Source organism: Chrysemys picta, chromosome 4, assembly GCF_011386835.1.
Source record: "Chrysemys picta bellii isolate R12L10 chromosome 4, ASM1138683v2, whole genome shotgun sequence".
In the NCBI taxonomy this organism is placed as follows: Eukaryota; Metazoa; Chordata; order Testudines; family Emydidae; genus Chrysemys; species Chrysemys picta.
In genome coordinates this window covers 22,737,033-22,756,485 of record NC_088794.1, presented here as the reverse complement: position 1 = coordinate 22,756,485, position 19,453 = coordinate 22,737,033, and the positions used below count along the sequence as shown (strand labels likewise).

Here is a 19,453-nt window from a genome sequence, read left to right as displayed (position 1 = left end):
GACTTATAGAAAGAGACCTTCTGAAAACGTTAAATTGTATTACTGGCACCCGAAACCTTAAATTAGAGTGAATAAATGAAGACTTGGCACACCACTTCTGAAAGGTTGCTGACCCCTGATGTATCATGTGACCTGCAACTTCTAATGGTGGAATAACCTCTGCGCATTCAAAATGCAAGCTAGGGACACCAAACGGAGCCTGGAGAATCTCTCCGGTATCACACCATCTCTTACCCTGCAATCCAGGCACTGGGATTCAAATCCTTCACACAGGCCTCTGAACTCCCACCCTCCACTTCCTGTGACCCCTCTTAGCTCAGTTCACCCACACAGAATCCCTACCCCCCAGACTTCTTATTTCCACACAGCTGTGATTTTCTGGATTCCACAGATCACAAAGGAAAAACACACACACAAACCCCATCTTTCAGATCCAAATATTTATTTTCACCTCTTAGGTCTAACTACCGGAAGCTCAATACGTGGATAGAAAAATATCACTAGTTTAAAAAAAAAATGGATAAAGAATTAATATAAGTATTTATAAAACAGCCAATGAGGGAAGTTTTCTCAACAAGTCTCCAAAAAGAGTTTTTATCAGGGTATTTGGTGTAATGTTTTTTCTCCCTGGTTCTTCCCAGGCAAGCCAGCTTCAGAGCTGCCAGGCCGATCCCCTGAAAATAGGAGACTTTAAAATCTCAGCAAAAGCAGCTGTTTTGCCAAGCAAAGCTGCAGGTCATTTTGTTAGCAGTACATTTCTCTTTGTTGATTCCCGTGTAACAGCAGAATTTTAGGTGTGTGTATATGAAATTACGACTAATTGATCTGATTTGGGTTGTGTGGATGCTGGGGTGGCGCTGATGGCCTGTGAGCTACAGAGGTCAGACTGGCTCATGGTCTCTTCTGGCCTTCAGCACTGTGATTTAGAAGGTAATCAAGAACTTGAGAGTGAGTACTGAAAAGACCCTTAGCAGAGCTCTTCCCTTCCTGGCTCAGATTGGGTTGATTTTCATCTCTGGCTTCCCCGGTCTCGCTCATGTGGAGTTTGTATTGTCTCTTTCCCTTGTCTGTTTTGATTAGCAATATTCGAATTACCCCGGGGTTTATTTTTAATGACTCTTTTTGGGCAAAAATGTTTAAGCCTCGAATTTGTACCTCAGCCAAGACGCCTTGCAGGCCAGACTTGGAGGGGGATCATAACCCCGACCAGGCGGGGGTGACGCTGGGAAGAAGGGTCCTGCCACCTAGAGCCTGAGAGCGTGTGGCCACCGCCAGAGCAAGTGTCCGACCCGCAGCGTCTCTGCAGCACAGCCAGGGCCTGAGAAGGAGCCTGGGACCTACAAGGAACAGACGGTGACCTGCCCTGACGTTCCAGAGACACTGTTTGTGATATTCCCTGCCACAGAGCGGGGTGATGTGTTTTCCTTTAACCTTTCCCACTTTTCCTTATTCTTTTTTAAAATTAATTGTTAATTAAACAACTTGTATTTACTTTAAATTGTATGAAATGATCAGTGGGTCAGGGAGGTGCCCAGTGCAGACAGAGTACCCCGGAGTGGGGACACCCTAGCCCCTGTCCTGGGTGACCACAGCAGGGTTGGGGGTCGAGCCCCCCAGGAATCCTGGGCCCAACCTTGTCGGGGTTTACGAGGACTCTGCCAGACAGGAGAGTGGAAGGGGAGTCCTGAAGGGCAGGGAGGCCTCTGGGTAAAGGAAGTGGAGGCGAGGACTCGGATACTTTCGCTAGCCCACTTCACCAGGGTAGTGCAGAAGCCAGGAAAGTTCCCCACAGTAGCGGGACCATTCCCCCGCTAACACCTGCATTCCATGCCCCTCTTGCGGTCCCCAGAGATTCCCGCTGGCTGCTCCGTGTCTGGCTTCCCAGCTCCTGGGATCGATCCTTCTCCTCTGCTGTGTGCCACTTGTCCCGCCTCTTAATCAGGGCTGGGCCTGGTGACCCCGTGACCTCCCAGCTGTGCAGCCCGCTGGCTGTGGGGAGACAGTGGGTGTAGGGCCCAGGGAAAGTCCCTTCCCTCGGAGGAGCTCCAAGTTCTGACACGCGTCAGGGAGACAGGGCCAGGCAAAGAGGCAAAGCCGCCTGGCATCTGCGGCCAAGCTCCCAGCTGCTCCCGACTTCCTCCCAGCGAGGAAACTGTGGCTCTCCAATGCAGGAGCAGCAGCGTAGCCTGCCCATGCAGAGAGCTCCAACTCCAGGGCTTTTCAGTCCTGGGCATCTTCCCCGAGTGGGGCAGCTGATGCTATAACTGAGACTTTAGTGATTGAGACACCTGCCCCCAGCTGAGTCCCACCAAACTCATCTCAGCAGAATCCCCCTCTGGGCTGAACAGCAATGGCTGCCTGGAGGAGAACAGTGTGCACCCAGTCCCTGGAGCGGTGCGGTCCCTGGCACACGCCTGGCACTGCTCTGCTGCTGGGGTTATTGGTCTAAAATAGGCCCATGGTTCTGGCTTGCAGGCAATGACTGGTCTGGGCTACTCGGCCATTGAACATCTCCTGAGCTGCTGGACCAGGCAGGCTTGTCCCTGGAGGCCAAGAGTTAATCTAAAGTGCCCCCCACTGAGGGTGCTTTCCCTGGGGGCCTGGTGGGTCCAGGGGGCAGCTGGGTGGGATGGAGCGTGATGGGCTCGGCCTAGCCTGGCACTCTGAGCGTCTCTGCGCCACCCCCTTCAGGCACCATGGAATGCTACACGGAGGAGAAGGCCAACAAGATCAAGGCGGACTACGAGAAGCGGCTGAAGGAGATGAATCGGGACCTGCAGAAGCTGCAGGCAGCCCAGAAGGAACGTGCTCGCCTGCTCAAGAACCAGTCGCGCTATGAGCGGGAGCTCAAGAAGCTGCAGGCTGAGGTGGCAGAGATGAAGAAGGCGAAGGTACCTGGCTGGGCAGAGGAGGAGGGGGCTGGAGGGGCATGGCCTGCTTGTGCTAGCTCTTCAAACTGGGGAGGGACGGTGGATGGGCACAGCCCCTTGTGCACACTCCTTATGCTGGGTGTGGCTGTCGGGGGGCCCGCAGGTGGCACTGATGAAGCAGATGCAGGAGGAGCAGCAGCGGAGGCGGCTGGTGGAGACCAAGCGGAATCGGGAGATCGCCCAGCTGAAGAAGGAGCAGCGCAGGCAGGAGGTGAGAACCCAGCTCCTCGCCAGGGCTCTGCAGATAGGGCAGCTCTGGCTGGGGCCTGTGCCCCTCACTCGGCTCTGAGCTCCCACACCAGCTGGCCAGGGTGCAGCGGGGAGTGCAGGTTCTCCAATGGGTCTGGGCCTTTCCTGGGGAGATGCCCCAAGCCAGGCTCCTTGGAACCAGATGGGGAGGGTGCTGGAGAGCCTTCGCTGATGCATGATGTGTCAGGTCCCCTCCCCTGTGCACAGGTGAGCAGTTACCTGGGTGAGCCAGCCTGCACCCAGAGTCCCTGACGCAGGGTGGGGCAGGGGCAGGGGAGCCCCTGTGACGGGGCAGGGCTGAGACAGGGAGTGGGGCCATTCAGGATATGGGGCAGCAGGGGAGCCCTGCAAAGCTGGGGCTGAGCCGCAGGGATGGCTGAGCAAGGCGATGGGAAATCTGGAGCAAGCGCTGCACCAACAGAGGACCGGATTCCACTCTCTATTACGCTCGTTGTAAATCTGGAGTAACTGCATTGACATTAGCGGAGTCGCTCCAGATTTACACTGCTGCTGCTGTGATGTGAATCCAGCCGTCGCCTGCATCGAGAACATTCCACGTTCAGTCCTGCCCTACCTCTGCTCGACAGTGTGTTAGAGCTCTTCCGGGTGCCCGGCCGCTGGGATCAGTGCCTGGCTTGGCCCCCAGGCCCCCTCCTCTCAGAGCCCGTGTTGGGCCACTGGCCGGCCAAGGCCTGCAGGTCCCGTGAAGCCAGGAATGGGGCCGGCAGCATAGAACAGCGTAAAACCCTGCCTGGTTGGGGAGCTGTGTGCTGGGCACCCTGTGCGGAAACCAGCCACCCCACCGACTGTCTGGGGACTCCTCCCCCTGCTGAAGGCGCAGCACGTCCCCTCTCCCAACCACGTGTCCATCTGTCTGTCCATCCCTTGAGATCAGCACCTGGTGGGGTGGCAGGTTCCGCCTTCCCCAGGTCAGAGGAGGTGATTGCTTCCTCCTGCATCTCTGGTTGCTGCTCAGGGCAGGTACAAATGCCACAGTGCTGCCATCGGTTACAGCAGAATAAATCCCGATTAGCCCCAGTTGCTCCAGGTTTTATACCGCTGCTGGTGAGATCAAAATCTGGCCCATGGCCTGCACTGAGAACATGCCATGTGCTGGCCCCAGGCAAGGGGGTGGGGGAGCCCTGGGTCCCCTCCCCTTCCCCCATTGCTGCCATGGGTTCTACCCCAGACCCTGGGTTCCTCTTTAGCGGCTCACGCCCGCTCAGGATTCGACTGAGACTCGGCTTCTCTCCCGCGCAGTTTCAGATCCGGGCGCTGGAGTCTCAGAAGCGGCAGCAGGAAATCGTGCTGCGAAGGAAAACCCAGGAGGTGAGTGCCAGCCCCTGCACCTGCGGGGGTCTGGAGAGCCGCTCACAGGGCCGTGACTGGGTGGGCGCTGAGGCCTGGCTCCTGGATCGGGCCGTTGGCAGGGTAGGGCCCTGGGGCCTCTCCAGACGGAATAGTCCCCTCTGCTGTCCCAGTGGGTCGTGCTCCGCCAATGCTGGGTTGTTCCCATGGCGCTGGCCCTGGGTGGGGTGGATTTCCCACAGAGCCTGGTGGTTTTATGGCCAGGAGTAACCAGGCAGGAGATGACAGTGATTGCGAGGGAGGAAACGCCTGCCTCCGGGGGCAGCTGATCTTCTGGGGTCAGGAAGGAGGAATTCTCTGCATGCCATGTGCAACCGTGCACAACAGGCTGTGTCCCCCTCCCTCCTTCCTGGAGCTGGGTCCTGGCAGCTGAGTTGGTCACGTGACTCGTCCAGGCTGCCTCCTGCCACAGCACCCGTACAGCTCGCAGGACGGTGCGGTGCTTCGATCCCAGCCCCTTCCCAGCCCCTCCTGATGCATTCTGGGAAACTGCTATCCAAGGGTACCGGACCTTCACCCAGCCCAGATAGGCTCAGCTCTCTTGAAAGGTGCTCAGCTGCTCCCGGGCTCACTTTGCCACCTGAGAAGCGTTGGAGTCGCTCTGCGGCTGGGGGGCGATGCCCCCTGCGGGTGTTCCCAGGAGGCCCAGCCCTCAGGCACTGCTCTGACCCAGGTCTCTGCTCTGCGCCGCCTGGCCAAGCCCATGTCGGACCGGGTCTCTGGGAGGCTGAGTCAGAAGCCAGCCATGCTGGACTCTGGTGCGGAGGGTCCACCAGCACCACCTCCTTGGAACCGGAGTCCGGCTCTCGCTCGGTCTCCAGCATCGTGCGCCAGTGGAACCGGAAAATTGACCACTTCCTGGAAGACCCTTTGCCCTCCGTGAATGGGGCTCGGCCCATCAGGTCAGACCAGTGCTTCCGAATCTGTGTCCCCCGCGGCCTTGTTCCCTGCTTGGCCCTCAGGCCCCGGGCTCCTGGGTGTTAGATGGGAGCGGAGTTCTGTGGGAACACGGGAAACGATCGCTCTATCATCGTGGGCGACTCTGCCATGTGGTTTGACATGTGAGACTCTCCACATTGGCTGGAGACCTGATGTGTAAATGCCCCTCTGTCCTGAGCACTAGCGGGTGTGATGGCCGAGCGCCCGCCTGGTGGAAGCCCCCTGACCATGTCCCATCCCACTGCAGGAAGAAGTTCCCAAAGAAGGGGATGAGCCAGACCTTCAGCAAGGCAGCCCGGCTCAAGTGGCAGTTGCTGGAGCGGCGCATCTTTGACGTTGTCATGCAGAGGATGACCATCGTCAACCTGGAGGCGGACATGGAGCGGCTGATCAAGGTGAGGTGTGGGGGGCAGTGCCCTGGTGGGGATTGGGTGGCCTGAGCATGACCGAGGGCCAGGAGTGCTGGGAGGCTGCTGGCACCTGGACAGCGCCGGCTGAGGCGTTTCCTTCCCACCCACCCCCCAGAAACGCGAGGAGCTGGCGCTGCTGCATGAGGCGCTGCAGGGGAAGAGGGGAAAGCTGCAGGCGGAGAGCCCGGGGGAGCAGAAGGGCCTGCAGAGCTGAACGAGATCAGGTGCTGACCGCCAACATTGACTACATCACCGACAGCATCGCCGACTGCCAGGCCACCATCATGCAGCTGGAGGAGACCAAGGTGCCGGGGGAGGGGGCCTGCGGGCGGGGGTGAGGTGCAGGGGGTCAGTATATGGGGAGTTGGTCTCACGGGAGGGGGAGCGGGGGAGATCACCCCAGGGCATTGTATGCTGTAAGGGAAAGGGGGTGCTCTGGGGGCTGGTTGATAGTTGGGGTGGGGACTGGGCGTGAGCAGGAGGCTGGCTGGCTGGACTCTTCCTCTAGGCAGTTTAAGCATAAGGGGTGCAGGAGGCAGATTTGCAGGGTCCTCTTGCTTTCTAAGCTCCAACTTCTGGGCTGAAACGTTCTGTCGTGGGTCACGCAGGGAGTCAGGGCCGAGCTGGCTCCCTGCTCTTAGCCCCCAGAGCTCGCCCCCTCCCTACAGAAACGTTACAGAGCAGCTGTTGCAGTCTGGCTGCTTTCTCTGCTTGTTTGCTGATGACGGCTGTATAAGGCCCAGTTCAGCAGGTGCCTGAGCACTCACGGGGCTGGTGCGATAGGCAGCCGTGGGCGCCAGGCTAACGGACATGGCTGTGGCTTGGCTTGGACCAGCAGAGGCCAAGAATCAGCCCTCTTCCGCTGCACGGTCTGCAAGGTCGGGGCCAGGATTGAGGAAGCCCCTTATATGTTGGTCCACCAGGGTCTCCATCGGTGCTGGATGGTTTATTTGTGGAAGGGGCGGCTGCGGAGAGCATGATGTCCACCACCAGCTGCTAGGCCCAACAGCCCTGATGGGAGTTCTGCACATGCTGGAGTCAGTGGAAGCCCTGTCCGTACCATGGGACAAATGTACCCATGGTGTATCCAGTGCTGCGGGCAAGGCGTGGTCTAGCCACGCTCAATCCTGCCTGTGTGCACAGAAAAACCCATATCAGCACCAGGCTCCAGCCTGGGTCGCCGCCAGGCTCCAAACATGTTTAGAACATGGGCTTTCTCCATTCCTTGCGTATACGGCAACACAACCTCCTGTGAGAAACTGCCTCGACCCAGCCCAGTTCCACAGTGGCGTTCCTGTAGCCTAGACCGAAGCCAAGCCCGGGGGGCAGCCCGGTATTCAGAGCCAACTCCAGGTGTAGCCGTGGGAGAGGGTTGAAGATGCTGTTTGCTTTTGTAGGAAATCTCAAACCCTTTTAGTTTTTCTCTTGAAATTTCCCAGGGGGAAGAAAAAATCAGTCCTGTCACCCCCCCCCCCCCCCCTGAGAAACTGGAATTTTTGTGGTTTTTGAAAATCAGTTTTGATGGTTTAAGGCAAAAAAATTGGGGGTCTTGGGAAAGAGTTTCCCTTTTCTGAAACCGCGAACTTGTGCTGAAAGCTGTTGTCAAACATTGAGTCTCTTTTCTGATGTCAGATTTTTGTAAAGGGAGGGTGGGATTTGGACCAAAAAGGAAATTTGTGTTTAATCAAATATTTCCACAGAGAAACAGGCCTCATTATTAGGCTATTTTCTCCCTGGCACCTGTCGGGTGTCTGTGCTGCAAGGCAAACCCCACAGCACAAGTCTCAGAGCCTGGATCCATTGCCTTGGCTCGCAGGGCTACGGGGCTAAAACGAAGAGTGTAGACATTCACACAAGGGCTGGAGCCTGGGCTCTGGAGGGTCCAGCCCATGAGCGGGAATGTCTACACTGCTACTTTTAGCCCCGTAGTGCAAGCCCGAATCCTTTGGCCAGAGGCTCGCTGCTGTGGGTTTTTCTTTGCTGTGGACGCACCGTTAATGACATAGGGGGTTTGACCCAGGTTCATCACAGTGTAGCTCTCTGCTCTCATCCTAGCAGCTGGAGGTTGTAAACAGGTTTTTAGTATATGTCTACGCTTAATCTGCTACAGCTGCAAGGCTTTAGGTGTAGATGCTCCCCGTCGGAGTAGGTAATCCACCTCCCAAGGAGGTGGCTGTTTAGTTCGGTCGGCAGAGCTACACTCTCTGGGATGGGGGGGGGGGCAGGATTTTCACACCCTGGAGAGACATAGCTATGCTGGTATAAGTTCCCAGTGTAAACCTGCCCTTGGTCTGCTCTGGTCACCTGGCTAGCAAGCAGCTCCTGCCGTCCAGGCGGTAGAAGCTCCTCTTCTTTAAATCCGCAGGTGTGTGGTTCGGTCCCCATAGATGGCCCAATCAGGGGCCTGGCTCCAGGCACACGTCCAGTGTGAGTGCTCATGCACAGTATTGGCATGCAAGTCGTCTTCCCCGCCGCCTGCTCGCAGAGCACCTGCGTCACTGCCGGCGTCAGCCAGTCAAGGAAACCCCCCCGGTTCCGTGGCGCTGGTGTCTCTGCTGGCCCTCTGCTTTCTGCCCTTCACCGCCCTCAGCGCCGTTCTAATTCCCCTCCCTCGGGGTCTCTCTTGCACCGTAGGAGGAGCTGGACTCCACCGACACCTCCGTGGTGATCAGCTCCTGCTCCTTGGCCGAGGCGCGCCTCCTGCTGGACAACTTCCTCAAGGCATCCATCTATAAGGTCAGGCAAAGGGCCTTCAAGTGGGGGTGCAGCTCTGTGGGGTGGGTCGCAGAACATGGGATCCCAGGAGGCCCCCTGTTAGCGTGGGATCACAATTGCTGCAGGTCAGGTTTGGAGCCAGGGCTATTTGGCTGCGCCTGGGGCATCCTTTGTGCGTGGGTGAGGGAGACTGAGAGGCCTGCCTGGCCTGTGTGCTGCTGGACCCAGAGAGGGGAATGGGTTTGTGACGTTATTGATATCCTCTGGGACCATATAGATCATTGTTGCAACCAAGGTCCTGTAGTGGCACCCAGATCTTGTATAAAGGGGGTCAAATGGGGTGTCTAAGACAAGGTTATGGTTTACTGGTTATAATTATGCTGTCTATATGTGTGTATCAATTTTGTAGTTGAAGTTATGAATATTGGCTCTATACTGTCTGTATTTCAAACTTCTGCTATGCTGCTGGGTGACATCCCAGACAAAATGGTGTTAGCTCTGCCTAGCCTGCTTGATGGCCCATTAAGGACCATCAGCTATACAATGGACCCATTGAGAGAAGGCAGATACACCTTGTAACTCAGCATAGTATGCAGGGACTGGCCCATGTGACTCCAGACTCCATTTTGCTGTAATTTTCCACAGTAAGAACAAAGGTGTTCTTACACCTGGAAAAGACTATATAAGGCGGATGCCTCATCTCCATCTGACAGGTTTCAGAGTAGCAGACGTGTTAGTCTGTATCCGCAACCAAAACCCCAGCAGAGGAATACAAGGGGCAAACATTACCAGCCGGTGCTCCATCTTATTTTAAGCTAGCCTCACGCAGGGCTGAGGGGCTGGCAGGCCAGCTATAGGCTTCTGCCGTTGGGATCCTCAGTGGAGTCTCGAATGGCAGCACCCAAGGCCATCCGTATTTGTACTGGAGTCTAGAGCCACACACTAAAGGAGCTTAACAAAAAATTATATTATATATATATATATATATATATATATACACACATATACACACACACACACCAACACATCCCTGCAGAAAGAATCACACTGACGTGCCCTTTGCAGCTCCTCTCCGATGGCTTGGCTTGTCTGTTTCAGCCCTCTCCTGCAGCCAAGTGGCAGCTTGTCTCTTACTGTGTGTTTGTACAGCCCCTAGCACAATGGGGCACTGGTCCCTAGGCACTGCTGAACACAAATTCTGGCCTCTACTGGGTATTTCTACCCTCCCAGAGACGGGTGGAGTTCTGATCCGGAGCCGCCCTCCACGCCCTTCGGGGAGATTCTGGGCCCCCATCCCTACCAGCCCCTGAAATATCTGTGCGAAAGCAGAGGCTGGTCCATGCTCTGTTATACCAGTGACACTGCAGAGGAACTCCACTGCCACCTGCAGAACTGGCAGCAGCTCCTATTTCCTTCCAGCCCCATACCTGTCCCGCAGGCGCAAGGCTTTCTCCTCCCTGACCCCTGCCTTCAAATGGGCCGTGGGCACATGGCCGGCTGACTTATCCCGTGCACAAGCCAGAGGAGCTTGGAGTATCTCAAGTCCTTGCCAAAATTGGAGCGGCTTATTACATGAAGTGTCAGTTCCTTGGGGGGTCTTTTGGTCAGTGTTTATCCAGGACCTACACAATGGGGACCCGGTCCATGACTGGGGTGGTAGGTAGGCACTATTACTACTACTACTGACTGATGGGGGACGGGTGCCAGGCAGATCCAGAGGGAAAAGCACCTCCTACTGGATCGCCAGCACCCTCTCCTGCAGCGCCTCGGCATTCCGCTCAGTGTCCCATCCGGGGTGGGGGGGGGCAGGAAGGGTGGGAGCAGGTGAGGGTAAGGCAGTGCAGCACCCAGGGAAGGGTGGGAGAAGGGGTTGTGCGAAAGCAGAGGTTGGTGCAGCAGCCAGGGGGGGCAGGGAAGGGTGGGAGCAGGGGAGGGCAAGGCAGTGCAGCACCCAGGGGGGCGGGAAGGGTGGGAGCAGGGGAGGGCAAGGCAGTGCAGCACCCAGGGGGGCGGGAAGGGTGGGAGAAGGGTTTGCTGGATTTTTTGCTTTTCCACAGCGTGAAGCTTTGAAGGCTTCCCAAGTTCTCAGAGTGCCTGGCTCTTGGAGAGCTAGTTCCCATCTCCAGGCTCCACGCAGGGACACCAGAGCAGAGCAGGAGGGCAGGGCTGGGCAGAGACGAATACACACGGGATGCTTTATTGAGGCTACCGGACACAGACCGACCTGGTGGTCTCCCAGAATCCTGGCCTGGAACCCGAACCCATGGACGGGGTCGACCCCACTGCACCCATGGGTCGAAACAAGACCCTGCCCCAGCGCTGGGAACGGGTCCTTTGTGCAGTGGGTCAGAATCTCAAGGCACCGTGTAACCCACACACCTCCGGGGTGTGGTGCTCTGTCCCATGTAGTGGCACCGAGCCCACTTAGAGATGAATGAGTCGGCTCCAGCCTTAGTGGGGGCCATGTAGCTTTTAGCTCATGCAGCAGAGGCTCATGCATTAAGCTCCAGAGGTCCCAGGTTCGATCCCACTCGCTGACAACAGGGGTCTGTCGGGGTTACAGCAGCTCCTGGCTACTGGCTGTCCCGGAATAAATCAATGCAGGATGGAGCAAGGAAGCCATCGGGGGATATTACCATGAAATAGAGATTGTGCAGAGACTCCAGCAACGATGGTCCAGAGGGGCCCATTTGTCATAACAAACCAGCTCTGCTCAGCCGCAGGCACAGGGGGGAGCTGGGGCCATCGGAGCCCGAGCATCTCACCACGTAGAAGGTGGGGGTGCCCTCTGCTCCCCTATTTTCTGGACTGACCTCCCCCATCCACTCTTCCCCCAAGGGGATGGGAAGAGCTCTCACTCTGTTGTGAACAGGATAAGAGATTAAAAACTCCACTCACGGCCCCGCCCCCTACATCGGCATTTCCAGCCATGCAATACAAGTGCAAATGGCATTCTCCTCTCGTGCCCGTGCAAGCCAAGTCGCACTATTAGAATGTATTACTATTTATATCACAGTAGTACCTCTGAGCCCCAGTCTCGGACTAGGACCCCACTGTGCTAGGCGCTGGACAAACAACACAGACATGGTCCAGGCCCCAAAGAGCTTCCCGTCTAAGCAGCATTTCACGCCGCGTGTGGCTGTGATACAGGAGACAATGTAAGAAGTGACCCTAACGAGCTTGTAAGTCACACACTCCCATTCCAGCCAAGCAAGGCAAGAGACAGGCCATCGAGGCAGGGAACATTTACCCTGCTGCCAGGAGGGAGTGACTCTCCCAGCCCAGGTGGGCGGACAAGACTCGTGCTATCACGCTAAAAATAGCGGCGTGGCCATTTCGGCACAAACTCTCCAGCCTAGGGGGTCAGGGAGGCTTCGGAGCCTGAGTCGCAACAGCAGCATTGCTGTTTTTAGTGCGCTGGCGCACGGCTGTCTGCCTAGGCCGGAGCCTGGCTCCCAGCCGCAGCAGAGACTACCCTCAGTCCAAGTGCCTGCCACTCCCAGCAGAGAGGGAGGAGCGGAGAGAGAGCGCTGATCTGCATTGAGAGCATTAACATTCCCCCCCAGTACAGACCCATGGGCAGACATCAACAACCCACATACACTTTGAGCAAGCCCCCACCCCCACCCCCACCCCCGAGCTGCAGGTCAGTAGTTCTGTGAAAGCCCCCAGCACTGGAGGTTCATACACACAGCTCACGGCCAAGGTATTTCATTAGCAAGAAGCAGAGTGCACTGCTAGGGGCTGGTATTTGGCTGGTCGCAGCCTGGTCCAATTTGCACTGCTGAGCCCCTGATGTTACCCCAGATTAGGCCCTCCTGGATTCTGAGCCTGTTCCGCACATTTTACTACAGCTGATGTGCAGGAACCCCCAGCCGTAGGGCAAGTATCCGCCAGCTTTTTAACACCCCACTCCCCCCAATCTGATTCATGCAGAAATCTGCCAAGACAATGAAGCGCATTATCCCCATTGCCTTTGCTACATGCCATGCTGCCGTTCTCAGCTGCCATGCTAACCTGCCCATCCCATTCGCAGCGCTGTGGTGAGGGACGGCAGCTGGGCATCATCCCAATCCCTCTCCACTTCTTTGAGCCCATGCTAAGAACTCCAGCTGCTGCAGTTCTAGCCCCGGCTCCCGTCCCGGTGCCCTGGCTGACCTGACCCTTTCTGGATGGTGTTTCCTCGCTGGTCAATAGAAGGCGCTGGGCCGGCCACAGGAGAAACAAGGTCGAACCAAAAGTCCTGTAGCCAGCTGCCTTCTCAGCCACATATGAGGCCAAGGCTACGTGCTCCGGGGTCTCACTCCCTTAGTGACTACAGCACCCTGCACACATGCTTTGCTTGATGGGGCAGCAGGTTTGCAAGAGCCCTTTGGCTGCCCCCAGAGGGAGGAAGGAAGCATGTCATATTAATCCACAGCCACAGGGGCACTGCAGGGCACGAGGCTCTGAGGCCAGCCTGCCCAGCTGCCAGGGAAGGGAACTCCAATGGAGTAGGGCATTGGGTAGGGAAATAGCAGCTCATTTGACTGTAAATATATTGCAGAAAAGGGATTTAAACACTCCCGCAAGGGCCATAGGAGCAGGGGCAGGAATACAGCCGGTTAAGCGCTTCAGAGGGACCCCTCATTCCCTCCTTGTCACCCAGCATCATGTCCCAGTGCACTGTCAAACAGCTGCTACCTCCCACCCCAGAGGTAGCTGCACTTCACCGTTTGGGCAAGGCGACTGCCATGTGTACGACACGCTGTCTTGGCTTTCACAAATGCCTGCTTCACTTCCGGGTGAATCCCGCCGAGCGCCGCCGCCGTTCTGTTTCACCGAAAGCACCCCCTGGTCGCAGGCTTTGGGCTGGAAAGGCTTCTATCAGTCAGTGACTTCGACAGCAAGCTCGTTGGAGCAGGGCCCTGCTTTTTGTTATGCAAGCGTGCAGTGCCCAGCACAAAGGGGCCACGTCTGTCCATCTAAGGCCCCCCTCAGCAGAATCTGAGCACCTCCCAGTCTTCATTGTATTTATCCTCACCTCCCCCCCTGGAGATAGGGCAGTGCTGCCATCTCCATTGCACAGATGGAGCCCCAGAGACACTAAGGGGTTTGCTTGCTCAAGGTCAGGCAGGACGTCAGGGTATCAAACCCGGGTCTCTGGCGAGTGCCCTAACCACTGAGCCATCCTTCCACCCTGGAGCTGTGGTGGCTTCTCCATCCCTAGCAATTTTTAAATCCAGAGGGGAGGTTTTTTCTGAGCGATCTGCTGTTGGGTTTATGGTGGGGGGTGCGCTATGCAGGGAGTCAGACTGGATGGTCACTGCTCCCTTCCGGCCATGGACTCTGTGAAAAACTGTAATACACGCAAGCGCCACCTGGCAAAAGGTTCAGCTCGATTCAGACTAAGGAACGGCTCTGGAGATGGATTGGCACCTTCCCATTTGAATGACGGGTCTATGGAGGTAGCACCTAATAGCCTGGCCTCCCTGTGGTAGGCGCTGTACAGACACGGAATAGTTCACTGACCCTGCCCTGCAGGGCTCACACCTTACGCACAGACTTACATGGCCGTGATCACCACCAGGGTGATGCCTGCACAAGCCAAGGAGGAATGGGGGAGTTAGAGCTTTGGCAGGGGCCCTTTAAAAACGGTCACTCACGGTTCTGTTGGACAGGACACACGTGCCTAAGGGATATGAACCTTCATGTTTCAGGGCATGCACCAAACATTGACTGACAGGGGTCAGGAGGAAGCTTCCCCCGTGGGCAGGTTATTCCATATTTGTCCACTAGGGGGCATTTCTTGTTCCTCACTCTGAAGTACCTAAATACCAATCCCTCGGATAGAGACAAGCACCTACAAGATCTCTATCAAGCATTCTTAAAACTACAATACCCACCTGCTGAAGTGAAAAAACAGATTGACAGAGCCAGACGAGTACCCAGAAGTCACCTCCTACAAGACAGGCCCAACAAAGAAAATAACAGAACACCACTAGCTGTCACCTTCAGCCCCCAACTAAAACCTCTCCAGCGCATCATCAGAGATCTACAACCTATCCTGAAAGATGATCCTTTACTCTCACAGATCTTGGGAGACAGACCTGTCCTCGCTTACAGACAACCCCCGAACCTAAAGCAAATACTCACCAGCAACCACACATCACTGAACAAAACCACTAACCCAGGAACCTATCCTTGTAACAAACCCCGATGCCAACTCTGTCCACATATCTATTCCAGTGACATCATCATAGGACCTAATCACATCAGCCATACCATCAGGGGCTCGTTCACCTGCACATCTACCAATGTGATATATGCCATCATGTGCCAGCAATGCCCCTCTGCCATGTACATTGGCCAAACCGGACAGTCTCTACGCAAAAGAATTAATGGACACAAATTTGACATCAGGAATCAAAATACTCAAAAACCAGTGGGAGAACACTTTAACCTGTCTGGTCATTCAGTGACAGACCTGCGGGTGGCTATATTACAACAGAAAATCTTCAAAAACAGACTCCAACGAGAAACTGCTGAGCTAGAATTGATATGCAAACTAGACACAATCAACTCCGGTTTGAATAAGGACTGGGAATGGCTGAGCCATTACAAACATTGAATCTATCTCCCCTTGTAAGTATTCTCACACTTGTTATCTAACTGTCTGTACTGGGCTAGCTTGATTATCACTTCAAAAGTTTGTTTTCTCTTAATTAATTGGCCTCTCAGAGGTGGTAAGACAACTCCCACCTGTTTATGCTCTCTGTATGTGTGTATATATATCTCCTCAATATATGTTCCATTCTATATGCATCCGAAGAAGTGGGCTGTAGTCCACGAAAGCTTATGCTCTAATAAATTTGTTAGTCTCTAAGGTGCCACAAGTCCTCCTGTTCTTCTTTTTGCTAAATACCTTTGAGGGCCAGAGCACTAGGATGGCTAATACAGACACAAGCCCCGAGTGCGGGGGTGTTTGATCACACCCCCGGGGGCGAGAGTTAAGAGCTTTCTCTCATCACCCAGGCTCCCCTCCAGCCAGCCTTTCCCGCTGCCACCACCAGCATCGCACAGCTGGCTCGGGGAGGGGGCTGGCCCGGGCGCTCTGTGCTCAGACACACACGGGCGGATTCTTTCTGTGCCCGCCAGACCCAGACGCGGGCCTCAGACCTGAGGCTGCTCCAGCTGAGAAAGCAGAAGGGGCACAGTGGGAGCCACAAGGGGAGGCTTTGTCCCTTGGTGGTAAAGGTCAGGACATTGAGGGATAACGCTCCCTCGGGAACCTCTTTCCAAGGGAGGAGGGAGGTGCCCACGGCTCCTTCCTCCGTCCCGCCACTTGCTGCAGCAAAGCCCCGGCTGCAAGAGAGGCCGGGGGTCCTTCACTCATCGAGCAGCTCGGGACTCGGGGCTGGAGTTTGCAGTCGCTGTCCCATGTCTACACATGACCCACACTGGAGCGGCTTTGAAAGCGACGCCACCCCAGGCTTGTGGCCGGAGCCTTTCCCGAGAGGAAGATCAGTTAATTTCATGGGCCCTTCCCTCCATTCATGGGGAGAGAGGTCAGGGAGGGACAGGGGATGCCGCCAGCAAGCCCTGGCAAGGGGATACGGAGCACCATGCTGCCCTACCATGGCCTTGGGAGAGCAGCACTTAGGGTGACCAGACAGCAAGTGTGAAAAATCAGGACGGGGTGGGGTGTAATAGGAGCCTATATAAGAAAAAGACCCAAAAATCAGGACTGTTCCTGTAAAATCGGGACATCTGGTCACCCTATCAGCACTGCAAGCCAGTGAAAAACCGCTGTGGCCCATGCGGACCTACCCGATGGCCCCTGGGTTTCCTTCAGGGAGACTCTCCTGGACTAGGCCAGCCCCATGGCAGGGACCCGCTGGATGGCCAGGCAGGCAGCAGTGCCACACTGAAGAGAGCCAGGCCACCGGCAGGCGAGCGGGAGGTGCCAGTGCAGGGTTAGCCAGAGCGCGCGGGTCAGAGCGAGCCGAGCAGGGAGAGAACCACAGGGCCTGATCTCAGCCAAGGCACCTGTGACGTCCGTGGGCGCTTTGCCCCTTGAGGACCACAGCAGAGCTGGGGGAAGAACTGAACGTTTGGTTTGGCAGCAGCTTTCCCCCTTACCCCCCTCAAAAAATAATAATAATAATAATAATATTCCGTTCACATTGAACAGACTCTGAAGCTTTTTGGACTTTTCAGTGAGTTGAAAACGTCCATTTGGGGTCTGTTCCAGAGCAGGGATTTGAACCTGGGTCTCCCACACCCCAGCTGGCTAAAGGTTAGTAAGGGCAGGGTGGTGGGGAGGAGAAGGGGCGTGGGGGTGGCCCCTTCTCCTTTGGCCATCTTGTGAAGGGCCAAAATTATTCATTCAAATACGCTCATCGTCTTGTTGGCCGAAACCGCATTGGTCAGCAAACTGTCTGTTTCGAAACATTTCACCGCGCTCTGGCCCACAAGGCAAGGCTTGGAAACGGGCCACGTCCCCGGAAAAGTCTGATCCAGAAGAGTCTCCTGCCAACACGTTCTTGTGTCATAGGGCGAGGGGCAGATGGGAAGCGCGGCGTGACAGACTCAGTGCTGTATCAGAGGTGGGCAAAGCTGGGTACTGCCATTGCACAAAGACCAGCCGACCCAGCCCAAATGACCTTCCCTTGGGTCAAGAGGGAACAAAATGAGAAAAAGGGAGGAAGGATGGCCCAGGGTCAGGGCACTGGCCTGGAACTCCTGAGACGCAGGTTCAGCTTCCTGCTCCACCTCCGACTCCCTGTGCGACTTTGGGCAAGTCACTCAGGGCTTGTCTACACAGGGAACTTAATCCAGATTAAATTCACACCCTGCCTTAAACCAGAAAAAGGCACTCTTATTCCAGAACCATAGTGTCCACATGGGAGCTGTTCTGGCCAATTTCTCTATGTGGACAAACCCTTTAGTCTCTCTGTGCCTCAGTTTCCCCCACTGTAAAATGGAAACAATGAAACTTGACCTCCTTTGTCAAGTGCTTCGAGATCTATGGACGACAAGTGCTAGAGAAGAGCTAGGTGTTGTTATCTGTGCAATGGGGATAACAGCACCGCCCTACCTTGCAGGGCTGTCTGAGGATAAAGACAGTAAAAGCCCTGCTGTGCTCAGATACTACGCAACTGAGGGCCAGGGACGTGCAAGAGACAGATCACAGCCTGCACTCGCAATGACTATCCGTAGAGATAAGCAGCCGAGTCCTTGCAGGTTTAAAGGGACAGCCCGCGGAAAACAAAAGCATCATGGATACAAAGGGGACGGCGTCCCCTGGGTCAGCACCCCAATTCATGCACAGCCTGGCCGATAAGCGGCTGGGTCTGAGCCCCACCTTCTCAGGCAGCAGAGAGAAACAGCAGGGCTTGATTTTTTTCTCCCAACATATTAACTCTGGTTAAAGCAGGTTGCTGGGAATAAACCCACTGTGTGCAGAAGGGAAGCCCGACAGACAGCGGCAGATCTGCTCAATGGGCCGTGCGCCCACATAGCCAACCCATTTGAGTCATGGAAAATGAGCTGTCCCGGGAAAGCGACCCCCTGCTAAGAGAATCACCAGGGTACGGCAGGTCACATGCTTAACCTCCAACTGAAACTGTGGCTAGGGGGAAACCTGCTAGCACTTAACATAGGTGGAAACAGCCCAGCTGCACACAGTTCTCCCCCCACTGCGCACCTCCCAACAGGGAGACCTCTGCGGCCGAGTCCTGCGTGACCTCCCATTGCAATCAAGCAGGTCCCAAGCCTCTCGGCTGTTTAATCTAACAACATGGTCGTATTTTGACAGCCTCTGGTAGGGGATATCCCCTCCGGGACCAAAAGGGCCTGCCTGACAAGTGGGGGAAGGGCTGGGCAAAACAAGGAGCTTGCCTGCTTTTCAATTAGCACCAGGGTCCACTGGGAAAAGTGCCCTCCCCCCCACAACAGATGTGTCAGATTCTTATTTTGAGCAGGGTGGTATTTTCTTTTTCCAGACTACAGGCTCCACACACACGCCCCTTTCTCTGCTACTTCAGCGTAACTCAGATGACAATTTCTTCATTGTGTAGAAGCAGGAACAGAGCCAGAGGCTGGCCTCAGAAATCCATCTGTTTGCTTGTTGTGTTTTCCTGGTGACGGGGGAAAATCAACTGGGAGAAGGTGAGTGAAGGCTGCTGTTCCTATAGATTTAGCCTTGTCGGTATCAGCAGCTGTGTTCCAAATTAGAATGTTATGACAGCGAAGTGTCTGTTTCACCCCTTAGTTACTTCAGCAATCTGTAACAAACTAGCCTCCCATTTCCAGTGTTTGTTTGTTTGTTTTTGCAAACCCTGGCAGTAACAATTTGCTCTGCTGAGTAGAAACTGAAATGCAGCCTGTGCCATTATATAATTTTAAATTAGGATCGACTCTCCTTATTTTGCTCAGCGCAAGGCTGGTTTTCTGGCCCATAGATGCGTCAATAGTGCCATAAACTGTCTGGTAAAGGACTTGTTTATTTGCTATCACGCCTGTGTGTATTTGGTCTTTACTGATGCATACCTTTGCTTGTGTTCTGCTGGCTCCGGGTTTCTAAAGATGACCTTTTCTTGCATAATATTAATAATTAGCATGGGCTGTCAGCGTTAGTTCTGGATCAAAATCCAAAACACAGAAGACTATTCGGGTCAGTTCTTTTCTCCTGATCTATGTCCCCCGACAAGTGCAAAGTAACAGAATAGATGGATTCCCAGGGACAGTGGTTCTGCAACTACGGGTGCAAGGGGTGCTGCTGCACCCTCTGTCTTGAAGTAGTAATAAACACCAAATACATGGTTTCCATCACCAGCACCCCCACTATAGAAATTGTTC

The 19,453-nt window shown here is 55.3% G+C and overlaps 1 protein-coding gene across 2 annotated transcripts; it reads left to right on the top strand.

Annotated features, from left to right (window-relative positions):
• Positions 1–2,437: 2,437 nt before the first annotated feature.
• Positions 2,438–18,726, top strand: LOC135982919 (kinesin-like protein KIF21B). 2 transcript variants are annotated; one of them, XM_065591642.1, is made up of 7 exons: positions 2,438–3,141; positions 4,440–4,508; positions 5,221–5,449; positions 5,734–5,881; positions 6,012–6,201; positions 8,531–8,632; positions 18,598–18,726. In XM_065591642.1, the coding sequence occupies exons 1-5, from the start codon at positions 2,697–2,699 to the stop codon at positions 6,108–6,110; spliced, it is 990 nt and encodes a 329-aa protein (XP_065447714.1). In that variant the 5' UTR covers positions 2,438–2,696; the 3' UTR covers positions 6,111–6,201; positions 8,531–8,632; positions 18,598–18,726. The 2 variants fall into 2 exon arrangements, with proteins under 2 accessions (XP_065447714.1, XP_065447715.1); XM_065591643.1 differs by lacking the exons at positions 6,012–6,201; positions 8,531–8,632; positions 18,598–18,726 and having other exon boundaries at positions 2,438–2,891; positions 3,034–3,141; positions 5,734–5,872.
• Positions 18,727–19,453: the final 727 nt, after the last annotated feature.